Source organism: Aplidium turbinatum, chromosome 2 (assembly GCF_918807975.1).
Source record: "Aplidium turbinatum chromosome 2, kaAplTurb1.1, whole genome shotgun sequence".
Lineage (NCBI taxonomy): Eukaryota > Metazoa > Chordata > Ascidiacea > Aplousobranchia > Polyclinidae > Aplidium > Aplidium turbinatum.
Window position 1 is genome coordinate 25963819 of NC_137473.1, and position 24494 is coordinate 25988312.

At 39.0% G+C, this 24494-nt stretch overlaps 1 protein-coding gene across 1 annotated transcript in view; it reads right to left on the reverse strand.

Annotated features, from left to right (window-relative positions):
* The window catches only part of LOC145765447 (uncharacterized), a 90606-nt gene that overhangs the window by 54831 nt on the left and 11281 nt on the right, over positions 1-24494 (reverse strand). The window contains exons 2-3 of the mRNA XM_082577269.1: positions 11243-11305; positions 10421-10550 (exon numbers count right to left, since the gene is read on the reverse strand). Of these exons, the coding sequence (XP_082433395.1) occupies positions 10421-10550; positions 11243-11305 (193 nt within the window). The remainder of the gene's footprint in view (positions 1-10420; positions 10551-11242; positions 11306-24494) is intronic.

Consider the following 24494-nt stretch of genomic DNA (forward strand, 5'->3'; position numbering starts at 1 on the left):
AAAATAACTTAAACGTTTAATTGGAGGTCTCAATGGCTGGCGTGGAAGCTACACCGTTCTGGTTAGCGAAGCGTCACTGCAGCTCGCTGTGCTAGTGAGTAATCAGCCTTGTGCTGATAGCCGGGAAGAACGCCTTTCTTCACATTGACCTACCCCTGGCACCTGCTGGTTTTGTTGGCTCTTTCTTTCCACAAAGATAAGAGTTAAACTGACTGGTAAAGCGGCGGTCGATTACTCAAGTGGCAAGAATACGGTGCGATACTGATGAGCCCAGCCTCATGGGCGAAACACGTGTCTATCGCTGTCTATTCGATGCTACAATCGGCTGCCAAAATAACTTAAACGTTTAATTGGAGGTCTCAATGGCTGGCGTGGAAGCTACACCGTTCTGGTTAGCGAAGCGTCACTGCAGCTCGCTGTGCTAGTGAGTAATCAGCCTTGTGCTGATAGCCGGGAAGAACGCCTTTCTTCACAAAAAAAAAAGTTATGTTTGGTTAGCAATTTTCTAATCGGCCACCCCCATTAGTGGGGAACAAACCGACGATGGATTATGATGATGATGATGAAATGGTCTAACTAAAAGAATATCAAAAATTTTTTTGAAAAATTTTGTCGTTTTAGCAAGCCCCATGGCCCGTTTCCATGGCAATCGGGCCCAATTTCACAAATGCTGTCTAACTCTGGCTACAAATGTCGTGAAGAGCTAAAATTAGTGTCAAAACACTCGGAATGGCCAAGTTTATATATCACTTCAAGAGCAACTATGGGTCTAAACCTTTTGTTTTTTGAGATAATAGCCAAAATGTGATATTTCCATGGTTTATCACTACTGTAGTGTACAGTAGAATTCGCCTATAACGGCAACTCAAGAGGATTGCAAAAACTGACGTTATAGCTGAATTGATGTTATAGACGAACTACTGCAAACTATTCCAAAACTGTCTTTTGATCAAAGAAAGAGGCGTATAATCCAGTCAGAATTACTGTGTACCACCAAACTGACAAAAGTGACGCAGAAAATACAGTAAGCAAAGAAATTGTTTTTAAAAAAATAACCTACAGCAAAAGGTACAGGAAATTTGCGCAATGCAGCTCGTTACATACAGTAGTAGAGAAGTTCATTGTTTATTAGCAAAAAAGGCATTGATCTTCAGCTGTTTCGGTTTTGACACGGATTTCTCTACCACATAGCGTTCAGCTATTGCTGAATAATGTATATAGTAGGGTGGCTCTTAAAATTGAGTTTTTGAATTTTGCATGGGACACCCTTTCAAATGGTGAGGTTGTCAGAAAAAATAACTCTTGCAAATTTTTTTTAAATTTGAAGTTGATTTAGAGGTGGCCCTCCCCCCCTAAAGTTCTGTGCCCTCTCTCGAAATACCAAATCTGCGTATCTCGAAAACCACTTGAGCTAGAGATACGGTTTTTGTGTTAAAAGATGCAGAAAACATGGTTTTCTATCTGCTTTCTGAACATTGAATGCATCTATCTTGAGTAGAAAAGCAGTTATTTAGAAAAAACGCATTTGACCAAATCTTGATTTTACAACCTTTTTTGTGACCACGAAACCGTCTACAAAATTTCGTTTTTTTTTCTTAATTTTTGCACCTTAGAGGGAACACTGGTAACGATATTCATTTCAAAATGTAATTCTGGTCAGTACTGCAAGAAGCGATATTATCGACAATATTTTACATATTGCCTTGCGTATCGTGACAGGATGTCTGCGACCTACACATTGTACACAATCGGACAATTTCCCTGTCCTTGCAGGCAACCAACCAGCTGAGTTTTGTCGCGAAGAAGCCATCCTGTCTCTTTCTCGGCATTACGAACCCCAACCACTTGCTCCACTCAAGTCTCTACAAGTCTGTGAGCGAGCAATCGAGCATCCTCGCCAACTGAAATCGAGACACCCATTTGTATGTGACGCACAACTCCTGATGAAAACCGCTGAAAACCAATCCATCAGCGCGGCTACCTGGGAGGACAACAAATAGAGCTCAGAGAGGAAGAAGAACTCCTCAAGGCTCTAAAGTTTTATCTCCGACACCAGCCCCCATCCAACCAGAATGCATAATTTGCCAAGGAAGGCCTGGGTGTGGCACAACCGCCTGCGTGCTGGGCTACTGGAGTCAGACTATTCCGCTCAAACATGCACAAATTGGGGATGGCTCCATCCGCAATCTGTGAGTGTGGCATAGAGGAACAAACCACAGACCACACCATCTGTAACTGCGCCAAATGGTGTGCGTGGTCTGCTTGAACTGGATGACGAATCAATGCAATTGCTACTCGACACCTGCTCAAGCATCTAAACCACATCGGCACTGCCCAAGGGTGGTAAAAGATAGAGCCCCTTGACCCCTGGAGTAACAAAGAAGGTTTAAACAAAGAAGAATCGACAATATTGTTCTTGTTGGAATTTGGATTCAACAGTTTCCTGTGTTCAGTAACAACTTGCAAAAGAAACTGAAGTTGGTACTCATCTTCAGTTGAGAGTTTGTTAAAATCCGGGATTAGACTGAGAGCAACTCCTCTCTCTGCTCTGTCATTGACTACTGAAAGTCCCTTCGCCATGTGTAAAGCTTGAATAAATGCACCATCTTCAGTCCAATGAGCAGGATCCTTTGAAAGTCTAATTATTGCTTCATCTTCACCCAACAGCTGAAGCCATTTTGAATTAGAGGTGCAATACTGTTCTAGACCCTTATTGCTAAGAAACGCATCTACTTTGATGCTTCGTCTCCTTGGTGGACGTTCTGCTGTTTCATTTAACATGGTTGCCACCATTACCTTGTTACTTTCCACAGACAATCGAGAGTCAAACAAGGCTAGTTCAACCATTTCTTCAGACAGATACCATAAATGCAGACCAAGCTTTTGCATAAATCGCCTTCGCCTTCCAACAAGTGCAATGCATAGCACCTGAAGCTTGAAAGCAGATTCCACACTCAGGAGTTTCTTCAAGGAATATGACAAAAAACGGGCATTTTAGCTATTCATGAATGCATAAAAGTTTAGGAATACTTATTTCGTTTATTACTTTACCAGTTTTACAGGTTAGTTTATGAACTTTGTTTATTGAATAGCTTGGGCCACAATACTTGTTTAGCACTGTTTTGTGCTAGAATACCGAAAACAGGTTTTTTCTAAATAACTGCTTTTCTAATCAAGATAGACGCAATCACTGTTCAGAAAGCAGATAGGAAATCATGCTTTCTGCATCTTTTGACACAAAAACCGTATCTTTAGCTCAAACAGTTTTTGAGATATGCAGATTTGGTATTTGGGAGGAGGGCGCAAAACTTTAGGGGGGGAGGGCCACCTCTAAATCAATTTCAAAGTCAAAAATTTTTTTGCAGGAGTTATTTTTTCTGACAACCTCACCTTTTCAAAGGGTGTCCCACACAAAATTCAAATTTTTTTCATTTTTTGCCAAATAAGAGCCACCCTAGTATATAGGATTTGCTCACTATCGTCTAGACTTCGGAAGTATCGGTTTAGTTTATCGGTTTAGTTGAGTTATTTAAAGGTCAGCTGTAGAGTGTAGAGCTGCTTTTAACACGTGAGTTTTTCACACGGGAAAAAGTTAATTCAGTTAATTAAAGTCCCTGCTGCGAACGACGTAGCAAAATAAAGGGAAGATATTTTGCAAGCAGCAGCACTAACTGGATTAAAAGACTGACCGTTCGTGGTGAAGGTGATGGCTTAAAGTGACGTTATAAACGAACAAATTCGTCTGGGGACCAATAAAGGGTGCTGTTACATGCGAATTGACGTTATAAGCGATGCTGCTGTAGCCGAACTACAATGTACGTAAAAGATAGGAAGTCTGCCGGGACCGAGCGAAATGTGACTTAATAGGCAAATTGACGTTATAAACGAAGCCGTTATAGACAAATTCTACTGTATTTAATTGCAATTTCTGCCGTGTATGACCAGACAAATAGCAACATATTTTCAATTAACATTTATTTTACTTAACAAAAACATTTTTGCACCAACACTTCAAAAAATAGCATAACCAAAAGAATGTCAATCACGGTAATAAGAATGATTGATATATCCTTGCAATTTGTGATTAATGTCTTGATCATCATGCAGCATTTTCTTAACCAAGACGTCTTTCATACACCCAATTAATCTTTCACAACAAGTATTGTTGTTGCGGAAAGCCAACCAATCGGCTTTAATTCCTCTGGTTAGACAAGGTGAAGTTGCAGACGAAGCATTCAGGAATGCAGCAAGTGGTCGGTTTGACCACAGTACAGTCTTGGACCACTCTTGGTGTCAGGGTTGCAAGCAGCCAAACGAGTTATATCCACGTCTGCTTCTAAAACTCCAAGTGCAACTGTTTTTGGATTTAGCGAAGTAGCAGCATGGTCCATGAAACAGTTCTTTGCAGGTGATGATGCTGTTGATGCTTTCATAAAATCCCTGATGTTCAACACCACTTTTGGTCCTTGAATGGCGCTCGGATTGAAATATATTTCAAAAAATGATGGGGCATAGACATCCACTATAAACTGAACAATGTTGTTCAATGAGATTTGTTGCTCAGCATTAAGTCTTAAATGCCAAGCAGCTTGATTCTTAAATAGCCATTTGCAGATGTTAGCCATCTAGCACGGCCAATTGTTTCCTGAGCAAAAAGCATTTGACTTGTACAAAAGTTGAAATTCGGGCTTCATGCCTTAATGATATGAATATGAAACTAGGCTGTTATAAAAATATAGTACGCACCTAAGTATGAAATCGGTACAGGCAGAAGCGTTGCAGGATTCGTTTTCCCCAAAGGTTTTCAGGCCAAGAAAATACTCCCCATCTTTGAACACTGCTAGAACAGCAAATCTTTCTTTACCGAGCACCTTTTTGCCATCAATTGCAATTTAAAAAGGGGCATTTTTCAGCTTGTCCTACTTTTTCAGTAGCTTCAACATGCAACTTCTTTTTTTGATAGAGTGTCATGTGGCTTCGTTTACTACCAACACATGACAGATTTTAAGCGACATCATTCAAAATATAACTGGTTGATCGCAGACTAATAATTGCGCTTGTCACTTATCTTGCATGCACCAGAGCTAAAGATCGATTTTTTGGTATAACTGCACTGTATTATGTTGCTGGGTAACTAACAAATGGAGAAAATTTGACATTTTGGCTATTATCTCAAAAACTAAAAGGATTAGACCAATAGTTCCTCTTGAAGTGATATATAAACTTGGCTATTCAGAGTGTTTTGATACCAATTTTAGCTCTTTGGGACATTCGTAGCCAGAGTTAAACCAAATTTGTGAAATTGGGCCCGATTGCCATGGAAACGGGCCGTGGGGCTTGCTAAAATGACAAAATTTTTCAAAATCTTTTTTGCCACTTTTTAGTTAGACCATTTGGCATTAAAAAATTACTAACCAAAACAAATTTAAGAAAAAAAGTCAAAAAGTGTTATCTCTTACCAGGAAAGAGACTCGGAAAGGATTAATGACATAGTTTAATGGGATATTACCAAAAAACAGTCAATTAAATGGTCGAATAGTTCTACTAGTGTGTTAATAAATGAAAATTCTTGTAGGACTTTAACAAATGGCTCAACACTTCCAACAAATATAATAATCAAATACTGAACAGCAATAGAATATTCCAACGCTTGTAACTCTTATCAGGGGTCGATCTTAACTTTTTTTTCACTAGCTCACCGGACTAGTTGCTCCCCGTTTTCACTAGCCCACACGATTTTTCACTAGTCCGACCAGTTTACTGACTTTTCTATTGTCTAATGACGTATTAACAATAGCGATAACTACCCAGCCAACACTCAGCGTTGGACACTTTGTAGTAACGTTGAATCAGCATTTGATCACGATATATCAACAAAAAACGTTAATTTTGCTAACTGCTGCTTGCTGGGATGCTGGCTTCGTGCTGGCGACCTGCAGGGTTGCCAACCTGTCTTCACCAAAAAAAGCCAGACCTAGTCACAAAAAAAGCCTAAAAAAAGCCAGCAAAAAACAACTGAAAAAGCCAATTAGTATTCATTAAACATACACATATAAAAGTGCACAACCAAATAGTGTCCCACTGAACTTTGACTTCAGCGACAACGCAGAAACATAGTTAATCAAAAGACAAGCAACTAGAAAATTTTCTAGTTTCGGCTTCAAAACGAAATTCGGTCGGACACTACAACCAAATATAAGGTAGAAATCACTGCTCGAATTGATGCAGACTGAATTTTTTTCCTAAAAAAATTGCGAAAGAGAAAATTAAGCCAAAAAAAGCCAAAATTATGTTGGCTTTTTATTAATTTGACAAAAATTGATGAAACATGAAAAAACCCAGAAAAAGCCTAATTTTTCTGGCTTTTTTTTTATTTAAAAAAAACATTAGCCAAGCGAGTTGAAAAACAGCCAGATTCTCAAAATCTGGCTTCAAAAAGCCTAATTGGCAACTCTGGCGACCTGGCGTGCTCACTACTATCCTACCACGTGACGTGTCTAGCGAAAATGCGAGAAAAAAGTAGTCACGTGCTCAGGCCCGGATTTGGGGGGGGGCAGATGCCCCGGGCCCCCCGACTTTTAAAGGGCCCCCCTACGTGGAAAAATGTAATTTTATGTTATTTTTTCTTCCTTTCAGCCTTTGAAATTTCTGCAAAATGCTGTGCAGTGCTGGATTGATGCTACTGTAGGCGCAGAGGTTGTTTTTCGCGCCGTAGGCGCAAACATTTTTTTGCAGGGGGGCCCCCCCATCAGCTAAATCCGGCACTACACGTGCTCAGTTGACCGACTTTGCAGCCTTCTTCGTGCAATTTCGCCTCTGGCAAGCAAATTTCTGCAGTATTTCAGAGTGAGAGTGACGTCGCCAATCGCCATTTTGTAAACTAAAACTTTTCACCGGCAAATATTTTCATTAGCCAATCGGACTAGTACGGTACTGCAACATTTCTACTAGTCCGCGCAAATTTTCACTAGCCATTGGCTAGCGGACTACCGCTAAGATCGAACCCTGCTTATTATAATCAACTTCAACGCAATTCACTCACAGCCTCTCATATCACTCCAATCTCGATCATAATAATAATAGCACCAAATCTCATCCACACGTATTCAATAACTTTAACCTCAATTCAACTCTCAACAATCGTCACACTATAATCTCTACATCTATTACCAACTACCACTACTATAATTTACGCAAATTACACCACTATTTATAGCCGGTTTGTTTGTTCTAGTAACTTTGAGGAGGTACGATAATGTTACATCATAAGAACTCATTGTTGTGGCCAAGTTTTACTACACGTAAACACCCAAGTTGTGACATCACGAAAATCTACACCTGGCAAATCCTGAGAAGCAAGCTGGAGAAGCTTCCAGACTTGCACGTACGCAGAAACTTCTAGAAACACGCCACACAAGGATGTCGCAATCAAAGGTCACTATAGGACAGCAACTGATAATAACATATCGTACAGTATAAGAATTTTACAATTAAAACAGTATGCTCGGTCAAGACATAATTAATGTAGCCTGTCGTGAGGCTTCGCATATTGATTGTGACAATAACCATATTATGATTTTCAAGTTATTTTTCCTTTTGTTGTACCACGATGCTCAACCCTTTTCATATATGTCCCCCTGTATAATGTATATGTCCCCCCCTGTATAAGTGTATATGTCCCCTTTCATTCCTCACAGTTCATTTCATCTCGGCTTCTTTTGAACTTTTTACAATAACAACCAATTGAAATAGACAAATGCAAATAATTCAATTATGACATCACAGTGTTAATGCAAGAGACAAAACAGAGCTCAACATATAAGAACAGCCCAAGCAAAAGCAAGCTTCCAACAAATGAAACCAATTCTTTGCAATAAAAATACCTCTTTCAAAACAAAACAAGATCTAGAGTTTTAAAATGCTATATTTATCCTGTTTTTTACTACAACTCTGAAACCTGGAATATTTCAACAAAAATGGCAGAAAAGATTAATGCTTTTGAAATGTGGTGCTTCCGTAGAATGCAACGCATTTCATGGCTGGCAAAGAAAACAAATAAAGAAATTCTACACCAAGTGAACCAAACCAGAACTCTGTTAAAAAGCATGAAAACCAGACAATATAAATTTCTCGGCCATGTAATAAGAGCAAAAACTGGAGCATCTCTTTTTAACTGGTAAAATTTTTGGAAAGCGGGCAGCTGGCAGACGAAGACAAACACATCTGGAACAATTTAATGACAAAACAGAAACAATCATTCATGCAACATATATTATATATAATAGAAACATTTGGTCTAATTATTTATCTGAGGCCGTCGATGCCTGGTTCAGGCAAGGCAATTGAAGAAGAAGTGTTAAATAGTGATAAAATGAAAGATTTTATCTATAGAAAAGCTTTCGAGTAACGACTTCAAAAATTCTTTGTCAAAGTAGAGCCAGTTCGAAAAAAACAAAGTAAATTTTCACAGTCATTCCTTTGTTGCTTATCATAATTTCTTTTATTGGTTTATTTATTTCTTCCATTGTATATAACCTATAAATGTTCTTAAGTCTAATTGGTGAATGCAGTCTGGTCGACTGATATCCTACAGTTATCAATAGAATAAAAGAGAGTAGGCCTACACTAAATTGTCAGATTTAAGTTTTTTCAATTCAAAATCAAAACTAATAAACCGAACTTGAATTTGAAAATAGTGTGGTACTCTTTCCTTTGTTTTCATTATTTTATCACACTGCTCATTGCTCAATACTCATCCTTTTGGATCATTGGTGAAGCCAAAGAAAGAATTTAATGAAAATTTAGTGACAAAGCTGTATATTGGTGACTTGTCGATGTCTAGACTATTTCAGAACAGATATATTTCAGACAAGAAAAAGTGCAAGTTTTGTTCCAGCATTTAAATTCTAGACAGATCGTTTGCAGCTAGGGGTGTTCAATTTCGATTTTCGATTAGTTTAAGGTGATATTCGGAATTCGTTTTTCGTAACGGACATATACGAAATTATAGCAGCCCTTTCGGCTGAACGCGGTTGAAAGTAACGCGAGTGGCGCGAAATCTGTCTTGTCGCATTTTGCAAGCGAAAAAAGACTTCGACACATGCGCATCGTAGATCACGTGACTATCACACGTTCTCGCGGGTTCAACGGCCAGTCCTGCACCAGGGATGCCAGGTTGGCATTTTTAATGCCAAGTTTCTCTCAAGAATGAAGATAGCTAGGTTGTGCAATAGCAGAAAGTGTAGGCTAAGCTTTGTCGCAGTTTTATCCATTTTTTACCGAATCCATAGGCACCTAAGCCGTGGGGGCAGGGCCGTAGCCAGACCGCCGAGCAAGGGGGGCAACTTTTTTTAGGGAGGGGGCCAAAAAAATTTAAATGGGCAAAATCATTATAATTGTAGCTGTTGCTTGAGAATGTTGAGATTTTGCCAAGGGGGGGAGCAAAAATTTTTTCAGGGGGGCGAGGCTCCCCTGGCCTGCATGGATGCCAGGTCCCCACGCATATTTCTATGTGGGGGCAACTTTTTATGCTGTATTGAATATTGATACATAAAACAATAGATGAACTAGCGATCGGCAGTGCTCACTGCTCAGGAAAACACTTTTTGAATGCAAACCGCAACAGCTTCGCAAATCACTATGAACAAGTTGCGATGCTACTATCCAACACCAGACAACAAAATCTGTCATTTTTAAACTGATTTAATGTCTGCAGACGTTGAATCAATGTAAAAATGACTGATTTTGTTGCCTGGGACATAGCAAAAATCTACCATTTTGTGTCGATTCAATGTCATCAGATGTTGAATGCACCCAAAAACAACATAATTTGCTACGTAGACGGAGCGTGCGTTTAGCTTTATGCGCTTGCAAACATACTCGATGTCGCTTTCAAGTCGAAACCTCTGCACTCTGCAGTGAAATGTCGCGGCAGTGAATCGCTCGCTGTGAAAATGAACTTGAACTGTTTGGGATCCCAGCGACCTCGGCTCCAGCGGAGCGATCGTTTTCAAAAACTGGCCTGACCTTCACGAAGCTGAGATCCCGACTGACGGGTGACCATGTCGATCAGCTTGTGTTCATAAACACCAACACAACATGGGCCTGGAGCTGTAGACGTTATTTTGTGTTCTTTTTTTGCAAATTTTCATGGCCTTTTTTCGCGTTTTCTAGCGAATTTTCATGTCGTTTCTTTCAATAAAATCTCATTTTGCAGTTTAGTGAATAGTTGTGATATTCGAAATCGAAATTCGGAAATTGAAAACAAATTCAATTTCGAATATTCAAATGATCGAAATTGAACACTGTAGTGCAAAAATACGCGATTGTTTTTTTATTTTCAGCGAAACGACATTTTCAAAGAATGTGTATTGTAGCCTACAAGTCAGAACTCACAGCAACTTCTTCATCAAGTACTTACAGCTCTTCTTCTTCATCAAGTGCCAGTGACTGTGCTCTTCTGTCTTCTTCATCTTGCCACTCTTTTGCAGTTTTTAAATCATTTATAGCAGTACGACGTTGTTCCACATTGAGAGCAAGATGGTGCTCAACTGAAACAATATCAGAGTCCCACTCACTCGCACTCAGGTGCCATAATCGTCAAAATAAATGTGTTATATACTTTAGAAATACAGCACAGTGTAATGAAAAGATTGATATGAAAAGATTGATTAAGAAATGCAAACACTAAAAATACAACATAAAAAAAAAGAAATAAATTGACAACTTTAACACATCAGTGAGTCAGTTTAAACAAAATTGACTAATTTACTGTCAATTTTGTGAGAATGATGTGAGAAAACTTTATCTTACACTTCTAAGTTGCAATAGTCCAAACCAGTGGTTCTCAAACTGCTAGAAAAACCCTTCAAATAGCCTACAATACAACAAAAACGTAACAAACAAAAAAAGAGAACAAAAAAGTTTCCTTGAATCAAATGAAGCCTTAGACAAAAATGTAAATAAACATTTTTATTGCAGATCGCAATAACCCCACATACACCGGATTTTTTTTTTTGAGTGTTGTATCCATAAATAAAAGCGAGTCTTCACTTCACATGTTTACTAGCAAATGTCCAAGTGCAATTGTATAGAAAGATAGAACCGCTGGTCCAGACTGTGGAATCAACAACTAAGTTTGCAGTAAAATATACAATTTTTATTTCCTTAAAATAATATGACTTATTAATCTACCCGTCCCTAATGGGCAAGCAATTGTATGGTAGATTAATTGTAAACGTACTTTCTCGATTCTGCAAATGGTGTGCTAGAGCTCTATCTTCAATTACTCGGAACTCTGCAACAGCTGCAAAGTAAAATTTGAATTAATTATATATATGGTTTTGAGTTGCATGCTGCATACATGCTGGTATGTCAGAATTCATATACTTGATTCTTGATATATGAAGACTTTGAAGAGCCTAATTCCAAAACCATGTCGGCGCCACTTTTACCAAAATCGAGTTTAGAGTGTCATTAGGTAGAGCAGGGGTCACCAACCTTTTCGCATGTGGTCCACTTTGGCACTAAGGAGAGCTGTGGCGGGCTGCACTAATAAAATTTTAGGTAGGTTGATTCTTATGCTAGAAAAGAATGCATTTCGTACCCAGTGTAGAATATTTTATACCTTTTTGTTTGTGTCGTAAGTTGTGTGCGATGCCATCACGCTGTTCACTTAAACGAAGCGTAAATTGGATTGCTAAAGAATTGTTTTTGCTTAGGCGACAAAAGACAATGACCTCATTTTACTGGTATCTCTGGGCGGTCGAGTGTAACGAAGATTGGCAGATGGACAACATCAACGAAAGCTTCATTTGTATGATGTTTAATAAATTATTTTCACTGACCAAGTTTTTATGTAGCCTACAGTATTTGATTTCTTGAGTAAAGTTACAATGTCAGAGCTAGAGGTAGGTCTAGTCATAACGCAGAGAAAAGCAATAGTTGAAATGTAGTTGTGTTATTTGTTTTATTTCAAAGCAAAACTTTGTATTAGACCTTTTGCAGTGGTATTGTTATGTTTGTTGCTGTGTATATTGGATAGCCGAGTGGTGAGAACACTGGAACGGCAATCGAAAGGGCGCCGGTTCGACAGCGCTCAAGAGCATGCGGCTGTGTCTGTGGCAGGACACTTAAAGGCATGCCTGAAGGTGGACACGAAGATTGGCTTCCTTGCCTTCCCGTCCACTTAATCTAAATCTTCAACCACCGGGCGCAAGCCTGGATATGACAAACAAAACTACTTATTTGCGTCACTTTGGATGATCTGCACCTGGGACACAAACCAGTTTGGTAAATAACATTGTAACTTTATTCTAGTACCGTACCATAATTGTCAAACTAATACACCAAAATTATTAACTTTCGTATTCTGTGCCAACAGACTATTTATATGTGTTTCGTTCTTTAATAGAAAACCACTAAAACTCCGAACAATTGGTCTGCTGCTGTTGGACAGTGAGGAGAAAGATGCGCGTTAACACAAAGTGGAAGTCGCAGATATTGTCAGATGCAGCTAGGTGTATCCTGACTGTAATAAGGAGAACGCTTAGCCAAACCGAGCTGCAGTGTACACTAGGATGGGTTGATTTCTCCATTTATCATATAAATTTAAGCATAATGTGCGACTTTACCTTCTAAAAATATCCTTAAAGTTTAAAATCGTTTTATGCATAGCAACCCATTACCCCAATGATCCTCTGTTCCTATAACAGGGTTGCCAGATTGGGAGAAAGGTTTCAAATTTTTTTTGTCATTTTACCTCATCTTTTTGCCCAATCCTGCGCAGTAAGCGAACTTCTAATAGCTGTGCGGTTTAACACGCCACAAGAAGCTTTGTGAAACTGACTCTTTATATTATTCATCTGATAATGATCCGAGTTTCATGGAGAGTGTCTCAACAAGTAGTGCCTAATGCCTATAGTATTATATATCCTAATCCCCTGTGTTGCAAGGGAAGCCAAGCGAGAGATGGTTTCTGACGAAACAGTTGCTGCTATTGCCAATTATACTTTGCAGCATGTGTTAGAAAAAGACTTCTCCACAGACATCATTATTGACCCACGGAAGTGAGACATAGCCTCGGAGTCAAGAGGCGTATTGGATTAAAACCAACCCAACATGTGGTCAATAATTTTATATCGCTCTATTTCGATGGGAGAAAGGATGAATCATGTGTCTTTGATGACTACCACCACAGGAGAAAAATAAAAGAAGACCATTATGTTTTACTGACACAACCTGGTGACATCTTCATCTCTCATGTCACAACACCAAGTGGTCGTTCAGTTGACATTTCAAAATGTATGATTGACGAAAATATGAGCATGGATGGAATTCGAATAACAGGTTGTGACGAGACAGCAGTGAACACTGGGAATCGTAATGGAGTAATTGATAGCATAGAAGATAATATCCATCATCCAGTATGAAGTTCAGTGGAATATATTTTGGCCTATGCTGCCCATCAGTGAGTTACCATTGCGCCATCTATTTGGATTATTTGGAAAGACATCTGTCCAGAAACATTCTTTGGTGAAATTGGCAATATTTTGTCGTCAAACCTTATAGCCTTGGAGATCGCATTGTTTGATAAAATTGAAACTCCCCATTTGCCGCAATTGGACAATTCAAAGGATCTAAGCACAGACCAGATGTACCTTTTGGAAATCTGCCATGCAATCAGTTTTGGGGAATGCTCTGAAACACTCTTACACAGAGATCCTGGGAAATATAATCATTCACAGGAGAAAATCGAATGTGCCGCTATTATGTTAGTTAGTCAAACCCATCTATCAGAAACTGTTAAGACTTTGACACGATTCATTGCAACTGTATATGGGTCTGTATGGTTTGCCACTAAGATGGCCACAGATATCAGCGATGCTCCAGCAGTACTTTTCCTTATGATACAACTCAGCCGTGGACTTAAGCCAGTGGAAGTGCAGTCTGTCATCGACAAATCGATCAAGCAAAATGCAGCTCACCCCGAAAACTTGCTATATGCCATGTTTCATGAAAATAGATCTGCCATTCGTGAGGTAACTGCTGGGCGAATTCTGAAAGCACAAACACTTTTATCTCAGGACTGTTTCATCTACAATGAATGATATGAAGATTCCATCGCCTTGCTGATCAACTTAATCTTAATGCAATAGATTATATTGATATGACTGACTGAACACAGATTGACGTTACTGAACCACCATTATTAGCATCTAAGAGTGAGGATGAACTTTGGGATGCAATAAAGTCAGTCCCAGTAAAGTCGTCATACACACCACAGACTCAAGCCATTGAAAGAATGATTCGTGTAGTCGCTGAGGCCAACCTCAAAACTGTCGGGAAGGAGTAAAGGAACTCTATGATTCATTCTATCTTAGATGCACGAAAGCAGTACAGGGATATCTAGAGAAGGGGATATGAAGACTCGCAGCGATTGCCTTATTCTCATGACACTACCAGGGCGGTAGTTTGTAGCGCGTGAAACAAGAGGTTCTTTTCAAAATTGCGGAAAGTTTTGTCAGGCCTTAAAACTCGTGTTTTTTTCCGGCAGCCATCGTGGCCTACTGAGAGCTTCTTCTCGGCAGCCAAATCTGCGTGCTTGGAGGCCAAAATACAATTAACGAAAGCACAAGTAAATAGAATTAAACTTGCAACAATGCTAAAATGATCACTTAGCGTTGTTGAAGTAGAATCGTTGTAACGCAATAACTGCTTTATCGGGATTGTAATCCGGTATTGTGGGGCCATCTAACGACACTAAATTGCTTCAACTGCTCGCTGCTCAGTAAATTGCTTGAACTGCATACCGCCTTTCATAAAACCTGACGATTTATACCGTTATGATGTCACCATTGAGGGTGTGAAGTCATTAACACACAGCGCGAACATTTCTCAACTATGAAGAAACGTGTTTTCCCCTGGGATGTCAACTTTGAACCTAGTTCTCCTTTTTAACAACGATTAAATGTCCGACAACATTGAATCAACATAAAAACGACAATATTGCCAGCCACCAGCCGGTCATTAAACGTCAGGAATTACAAACAAGACTTATACATTCCATACAATGGCAAATGTTCTCGCACAATACAACATTGGTGATTATGACGCGCTGACCTAATTCTGCGTCACTATTTGATGCTTCATATTTTCGGCAGTTAACCTACGATCATTCTATTGTGAAATTAAATGATTGGCTAGAAGAAACCGGCGGCCAAACTTGGCCGACTGAGGAGGTAGCACCGGCGGTCATTCAAGCACTACTTAGCGGCCATGGCCGCCGGCTGCTTAAAGGCTTGTTTTGTAATGCAACTGGTACAATCAGCTACCAAAGACAGTTAGTAAACGTTACATAGAGCATATTTAAAGAATACTTGTTTACAAAGACAGTTGAAAAGTTACCAGGAAGCTGTTTTTTTAAACAAAGCCTTTGCAGAAGGCTAGATGTAAAGGAAGTATATAGGCAGGGTTCGATCTTAGCAGTAGTCCGCTAGCCAATGGCTAGTGAAAATTTGCGCGGACTAGTAGAAATGTTGCAGTACTAGTCCGATTGGCTAGTGAAAATATTCGCCAGTGAAAAGTTTTGGTTTACAAAATGGCGATTGGCGAGGTCACTCTCACTCTGAAATACTGTAGAAATTTGCTTGCTAGAGGCGAAATTGCACAAAAAAGGCTGCAAAGTCGGTCAACTGAGCATGTGACTACTTTTTTCTTGCATTTTCGCTAGACACGTCACGTGGTTGGATAGTAGTGAGCACGCCAGGTCGCCAGAGTTGCCAATTTGGCTTTTTTGAAGCCAGATTTTGAGAATCTGGCTGTTTTTCAACTCGCTTGGCTAATTTTTTTTAAATAAAAAAAGCCAGAAAAATTAGGCTTTTTCTGACTTTTTTTCATGTTTCATCGATTTTTTGTCAAATTAATAAAAAACCAACATAATTTTGGCTTTTTTTGGCTTAATTTTCTCTTTCGCGCTTTTTTTTAGGAAAAAAATTCAGTCTGCATCAATTCGAGCAGTAATTTCTACCTTATATTTGGTTGTAGTGTCCGACCGAATTTCGATTTGAAGCCGAAACTAGAAAATTTTTTAGTTGCTTGTCTTTTCATTAACTACGTTTCTGCGTTGTCGCTGAAGTCAAAGTTCGGTGGGACACTATTTGGTTGTGCACTTTTATATGTGTACATTTAATGAATACTAATTGTTTTTTTCTTGGCTTTTTCAGCTGTTTTTTGCTGGCTTTTTTTAGGCTTTTTTTTGTGACTAGGTCTGGCTTTTTTTGGTAAAGACAGGTTGGCAACCCTGCAGGTCGCCAGCACGAAGCCAGCATCCCAGCAAGCAGCAGTTAGCAAAATTAACGTTTTTTGTTGATATATCGTGATCAAATGCTGATTCAACGTTACTACAAAGTGTCCAACGCTGAGTGTTAGCTGGTTAGTTATCGCTATTGTTAACACATCGTCAGACAATAGAAAAGTCAGTAAACTGGTTGGACTAGTGAAAAATCGTGCGGGCTAGTGAAAACGGGGAGCAACTAGTCCGGTGAGCTAGTGAAAAAAAAAGTTAAGATCGACCTCTGATAGGTAGTTGAATTAATAAGCAACCATGAGCATGCTGTGAATATCCAGGCCTGATGCTAATAGCGCAATGCAAGTTATCATAACAAGATTTATTAAACTACTATCGGTGCCAATTGTCATCTTACGATAAACACAGATTATTTACGATACACAAAAGCCCTTCTATTGTCAGACGTAATAAAAGCCTTCGTATCCCCTTCTTTAACATCGGTTAAGCTAGGGATGGGCAAAATGAAATACCGAATATAGAATAACCGGTTGTAGAGTCTAACCGGTTTCAAAATGCATATAAAATCGGATAATTGAAACCGCTTTAACGATCTACTTCGTACTAGTCCGTTTGATCGCAACGAATTCGCTGCAGCGAAAGTAGAATTGTTTATCGATTCAGTGCGATTCGGCGTCGGAAAAACGCACGAGTTTCATTGTTCGCATTAAAGAGATCTTTCTTGTCAAGCGCTTTGTAGTCCTCACAGTCTTGCGGAAGTGTGGTACGAAACAGCTTAATCCGCTTTCAGGATTTTTCTCTATTTCGGTACCACAAACCTAAGTTGTTTCTGGTAGAATACAAGGGTCCTTGCCTTCGCTGAGCCACCCAACATCGTGAGATCCCACTCAAAAAAAAAATGCAAGGCAACGTCGACCACAGGGTGTGCGCATTAGCGACCCTCCCCGCAGAACTACGTACGGGTAGTTGGCTTTGTCTTAGCTTTTACTGTACTACCGCAGAGCAGGGGGGCAACTTTTTTAGGGGAGGGGGCGAAAAAATTTAAATGGGCAAAATCATTATAATTGTAGCTGTTGCTCGAGAATGTTGGGATTTTGCCAGGGGGGCAAGGCCCCCCCTGGCCCCTGGCTGGCTACAGGCCTGTACTACCGGTATGCCAGTACAGTGACATGGACGACTTGTTGAGCTGTGGGATTGAAGATGCTACTTGCAGTAGTGAAGATGAATCAGCAAATTTGGCTTCCCCTGTTTCAGAAATAGATACCTATCTCACGTTGTTGAAAGCATCCACTACATGGAAAGCAAAACAAAAACCAATTTTCTTGTTTCTATCAGTTAGTTTCAAAATATTTTTGTGTACCTGCTACATCTGCTTCTTCAAAGAGATGTTTTTCAAGTGCAGGTTTAACTGCCACCAAGTTAAGATCTCGTTTGACTGGTGAAAATTTAGAAAGCCTAAATCTGTTACACTGCGATAAGCAATTTTTGTGATGTTCATTGTTTTTGTAAAGTCATAAAAATCATTAAAATGTGTCGATGGTAAAAATTGTCAATTATTCTAGAATAGATATCTGTATTCTATATTCGGTTATCAGTATTCTAGAATATTCTAGAATAGCTAATTATTCTATTTTGCCCATCCCTAAACCGTATACCGCTTAAAAGAATCAGTCGGATAAAAGTATCAGGATTTGCTTCTCATTTGCATACTTCATTCATTTAATGGTATAATTGTACCCTTAAGCGAAAATGGAAGGTCTCTTTTTTTGATTGGTTTAATTGTCTGCAATGTTCAAAGGCGCCATGAAACAAAAGTGATAGACGCATGCGATCGAAACAAAGACAAGTGTCTGTAATCCCAGGCCATCATCTGATGTGCTAGACATCGCACTGCAAACAACCAACTTTAGCACAGCTGAGCTTCGTTAAAACAAAAGAGCAGACAAACGGAATAATCACACCTCCCAATAACGTGTGAAACAAACATTGAGACAACAACATTTTGGATAGGAAAAACTCCGTTAGAATTGTAATGATATATCTAAACAACTTTTGAAAAATCATTTAGTTATCCGCTTTGTGAAGTCAACATGTCAAGCAAATCTGTAAAATGAAAAGATTTGTCTTTAGCTGAAAAAGTAATTGTACTCAAAGAGTTAGAGAAGAAAACTCCGCAAAGAGTTGTTGCAGCAAAATTTGATGTGTCACAGGCACAAATTTCACGGATATGGAAGGTACGGGAAAAGCTCTTGAACAATCATCGTAACAACATCAATCCCTCGAGGAAACGTTGCAGAAACAGTTCACAAAAAGATGTGAAAGAGGTCTTGTTGCGTTGGTTCAAACAGGCCAAAACGAGAGGGCTTTCAATCAATGGTCCAATGCTTCAACAAAAAGCAAAAGACTTGGCCCAGTCAATGGGCATCACTTTTGACCCATCAATGAGTTGGGTTCAGCGATGGCGAGAAAGCCAGGGCATTGTTTTCAAAAGACAGCATGGTGAAAAACAACATCACGACTATGTAGCAGCCGAACACTGGGTGTCAAAGGTATGGCCTGACATACACTCCAAGTATGCAGCTTGCGATATTTACAACTGTGACGAAACAGGACTGTACTTCCAAGCGTTGCCCGAAGGAACAATGTGTTTTAAAACAGAAAAGCTATTTGGAACTAAAAAGTCAAAGCAGCGTTTAACTGTCCTACTGACGGCGAATCTGGATGGTTCTGATAAAAGAAAGCCGTTTAGTGATCGGAAAATCAGCAAAACCCAGATGCTTTAGGGCAGTGGTTCCCAACCGGGGGGGGGGGGGGGAATTCCCCACTAGGGGGGAATTTTGCAATTTTCAGGGGGGAATTTGGTGTTAGGATTGTAAAGCATTTTAAGCCTAGTAAGTTGGCCTAGACCAGAGCTTTAAAGCGCCAAGGAGGAGCCCTTAACTCCCGATTATTTAAGCATCTGTGCAGTGTGCACTGACATGGATGCAAACCATCACGTAGGCCTACTTCTTTTTCAGGCAAATACTCGATGACTTTCAAGAGGAAACGTATCCAAGCGAGTGTTTGAGCTCAGAGACAAACTTAAATTATTTTTTGACCTTTAAATAAAATTGGAATTTGTTTCATTGCTGAATGATGACAGATGGATTAGATTCCTTGCTTATTTGGTTGATATGTTTGGTCCATTGAATAAACTGAATCTGAAAATGCAAGGGAAAAACGCCAATATTCATACGGTACGGTATATGTTCAATCGCCATCTCAGTTTGAAGCAGATTGCGCATCAACATGGGTTATCTGTATCCATGCGCCATTGACATATTGATACCATGTGAATTTACAAACTGTAGGCTACTGCTTCCATGCTGGCTCAAGGCAGGTCAGAAAAGAGTGATTGATTTATGTCACTGTCATTAGAAGATTGTCTTAAGGTATGAGAAGGCTCTGCTGTCCTGATCGGGGGGAGACTACGTTTTGTCTGGCCTCTACCTTTCGACCAGCCTGGCTTGGGTGGCCCTTCTAGGAGCAAATGCTTGTACCGCTCAGCATTTAAAGATGCTTTGGAAGCTTTCACTAGCAAGCTTGATGATTGAAAGAGAAAAGTTAGAATGAACAATTGAACATGTCACCGTAGTTAAAAAATTATCATTGGTGTTGGTTGTTGACGGCAAAGAACAGGTTCTTCCAGAGTTGGAAAAAGAATTGATTCTGCAACATCTCACAGCATTAGAATTGGAATTCATTCGATATTTTCCTGAAATTTATGACGATGAGGTTGATTTCATACAAAACTCATTTACATTGTTGATGGAAAAACTTCCCGATAAATTGCAGAATGAATTTTTAGAAATCAAAACGGATTCTTGCACAAGAGACTTATTCAGAAAATTAATTCAATCACTGGATTTTGGCCATTAACGTGTAATTCCTATCCCAAAGTGGCAGAGAAAGCTAGTCGAAGTATCCTTCCTTTTGCTTTCACTTATCTATGCGAATCAGGTTTTTCAACTCTTGCAAATGAAAAGAAAACAGAGAAACAGATTAGACGCGGGTCGCGGAGAATGATATTCGTTATGCTCTTTCGAATACTCTTCCACTAAGTTACATTTTGTTGTTGTCGAGTTGTCGAAACAAAAAATCACAAGCTTCACACAGACTGTTATGCATTGACTATTATATTTTGATTGTCGTTGGCTCCAGCTCGTGTCCATTCGAATTTGGCTTTGGACGGTGATGTCATATGTGGCTTTGGAGGCCCAGTCTATGATCGGAAGGACGTTGGAAAAATCATATTGTATGGATGGTGAGGGACGTGGTAGTTTTAGCTTTTCTTTTCTAGTGTTTCGTTTTTCATGGGACTTTTGTATCTTGCTGTTTTCGAAAATTTTCGTGCTTTTCTTAATTTTTTTTTTTTTTTTTTCAGAGTTGATCTGTCACTAGCAAGTTGTTCCCATCAATCCAGAGCGATGTTTGCATGGTTGAGAGAGACTTTCAGCTGGTCTTTGTATCTCTTTTTTTTTTTCTTTGAATGAAATACTTTTCAGCAACGTTCTTCATTCCCGTAATTAAATTATTTTAGTATGAAAAGGAATATTACAGGCTAAAAAGCTTATTACTAGTGAAAGTTTAGTTTATCTTACAAGACTTAAATTAAAATGTTAATGTAAACGAGTTTTTAACAAACTAAATTTATAGGGGGGGAATTTAGATTTGAATATTAACAAAAAGGGTCCACCGGATGAAAAAGGTTGGGAACTACTGCTTTAGGGGCATGAGTGTATTGCCAGTAAGCTACAAGGCTAACAATAATGCATGGATGACGGCAACTATTTTTCAAGAATGGATAAACGAATTCGAAAAAAAGATGGAAAAAGAAGGAAGAAAAGTTTGTTTGCTGCTGGATAATTGTTCTGCACACAACATCGACAAAACTCACCTTAAGCAAGTAGAAGTTGTGTTTCTTCCAGCGAACACAACTTCTTCTGTCCAGCCTTTAGACCAAGGTATCATCAAGAATTTCAAACATCATTATCGATGGAGTATGTTGCAAAAACTTCTGGTCACCATCGAAGCTGATGAAAACGCTACAGCCACCAACGTAGCACGTGCAATTAATGTTCTAGACGCTATAAATTTTATGTGCGCCGCATGGCAGGACATCACTGCACAGACAATACAAAATTGTTTTTTCCGCGGATTAACTCCTGCTGTTTCGGATGAACCTTTTTTAGGATTTTTACCAGAAGAAGTCCCCCCAGCGTTGACACAAGAAGCGTATGCCGAGTTTGTTTGCATATATGACAATTTACAAGGGAGTGCAAACAGATGAGGAACTGTGTTCCGAAGTAGTGCATGATCAAGATGACGACAGTGAAATTGTTGACGAGGAAACTGATGAACTAACCCCTCCGAATAATAAAGAAGTTTTAAATGCTTTTGATGTCATCCGTCGGCGACTGGCCTTCCAAGGAATGGACGCGGACAAATTATTTCAGCTTGAGAGGGAAGTGTTGGAAAGCATGTCCAAAAGTTTAAACCAAAAAACTTTGGAGAATTTTTTTTAAATTGCTGAATAAAAGTACTGTTGTGAAATGTAGTGCGTAATTTCATTTGTGCAGTTTCGTTTAGTTGAAGAACATTGCAAATTAATTATTTTAGGAGACAGCGCAAAAGACTTGAAAAAACACCTTTGCGATTTCAAAACAAACAGTGAGTGTGAGCGGCGTTTTTCTACGTTCCATACTCAAAACTACACAGCAGGTAGGGAGCTGAAAATAGAACGCATGAATCAAAAACTTCAATGGTCAAAGTTCGAGTTGTGACTTCACAAAGATTGGTGATATGAAAGATTGCCGATTTGCAGTCCGATTGCAGCACTTTGCAGAAAAATGCTTTGATGGTACACGCTCTCCCAGTCAGCAAAGCTGGTCTTTTTTACATTGACTCAATGTCTGCAGACGATAAACCAATGTAAAAAGGACCAGTTTTGCTGGCTGGAACATACAGCATAGTGTTACGTAACACAGAACTAGTAAACTCTTTAAAGTTTAAACCACAATTGTAAACCGTTGTAAGAAGTAGTATCAGTTGTAACGTGCGTTGCAGCCTAGTCAGCATAGACGTCTTTTCAACAATTATTCACAATAAACCTTTTTTTAGTAAATTGGTTAAACGAATCAATCGCATAATCGTATCAAAACGTCTGGCAAATAGGTGATACGATTAACCGATTTCGTCTGTATTTATCTTAAAATACTGCAGCAACAAAATAAGTCGAACAACTTGCCAGGCCAAGCTCATTTAACAACATTTTTGACTTCTTTAACAATGCCTAGTAAACGAGGCCAGTTGTTTTGCGCTGTTATAGCGAGGCAAGCGGTTTCATCAAAATATTCATCGCCAAGCAAGAGTATGGTGTTGTTACTTCATTTCACAAAAGATATTGCAAGTTGCAATTAACAGTTTCAGTAAACAAGGAAATGTTTGACACATCGCAATACAGGCAACAATAGTGACCTGCAAACATATCAGCGAAAAATAGGCTTCAATAACAGGGAGAAAGAAACCAGGCACTATGAAACAAACGCTTGTGGAAATCATCGAAAAAACGTTTCTATCGTAACTCATGAACAGTGGTTCCCCCTAAAAAAGAAATGAGTTCGTTTTTCATCCATTTTGTGAGAGTCTATAAAACTTTCTTTGATTACACTAGCCGACAAAAAAAAACTTTTTTTTGGTGCCGAAGATATTTCAGCTGTTTTTACTTTATTTGGGGTCGCTGATTTCGAAAATGCAGTCAGTTTTTGTCTATCAGGTCTAGTTTTCTAGTTACAGTGATTCCACTGCATGAGTGCATGTGCACTTATGCATAATTGCTCATGTGAAATCTATTCACGAGTCAAATATATTGTCAAAAGACACATATCAATTTCAGCAAGCCAACAAAGAACTTAAAAACGTGCACGCAAACATACTATTAATAGGTAATTTTAGGTATAGTGGCATTTTATTCTTCACCTTGCTTAAATGTCTGCCATAAACTTGCCCAAGAAATCTACGAGAGTGAAATGCAAAAGCATCATTGCGTTTAATAGACCAGCAATAGCAATAGTCAGCTAGCATCCCACTTTCCTTGATATTTGACTTCCTTCTCACTAATGTCTTGATGAAATCGCTCCCCTTGCTCGTCACTCAAATTGCCAAGATTATCAGGAAAGTAGTCTACTCTAGATGATTGTGCAGAAAACAAAGTTTGATGCTCGTAACACCAATATCCTGGAGCCTTCTGAGTAAGTTAAACGCAAGCTCTTTGTAATTGGATGCCTTTTTATTTGCCAAAAAATTCTTAACAACTTTCACAAAGGCATCCCAGGCACTCAGTTCTTTTTCATTCATAGAGGATGGGAAGTTTGGATCATTGATTAATTTTCTGATTTGAGGCCCATCAAATATGCCGGCTTTTAACTTTTCAATTGTTAATCTTGAAAATTTTGTGCAAATATATTTGAAACAATTTCCATCTTTATCGAGTGCTTTTACAAATTGCTTCATTATACCCAAATTTTCTACGTAAGTTATCATGAAGGTGAAAAAGCATTAGGCCTACTGTGCTTGCAACACCATTACAGTATTCTTATTATATTAATATGAAGAGGAGGTAACACAATTTTTGATCGTTCCACAAGAAAATGAGCTTGAACATTTTTCTCGCCAGATATCATTTCACTTCTCATAGGCCAATGTTTCCTTTTCCAATGCTGATCTCTTGCCCTGCTGTCACACAAACAGAGAAAACAAGGAAACTTTGTGTATCCACCTTGCATTCCAAGCAGAAATCCAATCATTTTTAAATCAACGCAAAAGTCCAATTGTGTTCATAATATGAAATTTTTTCCAAAACAAATTTGACTTTGTTATACGACACTTTTCTTTGAGAGTTGTTGAATGTCCAAGTGATACAGATCCATAAACATTTCCATTATGCAGTAAAACACATTTTAGACTTCGTTTACAGCTGTCAATAAAAAGTCGCCAATCTTGAGGATTGTATTCTGCTACACCAAACATTTTGAGAAGACCTTCCACATCGGTACAGTATACAATATTATTTTCTTGAGAAAAATAGGGCAAAAATTCGACATGGCATTTCCGATAGAAAGTGATTACAGTACCTGGTTCAAAAATATTT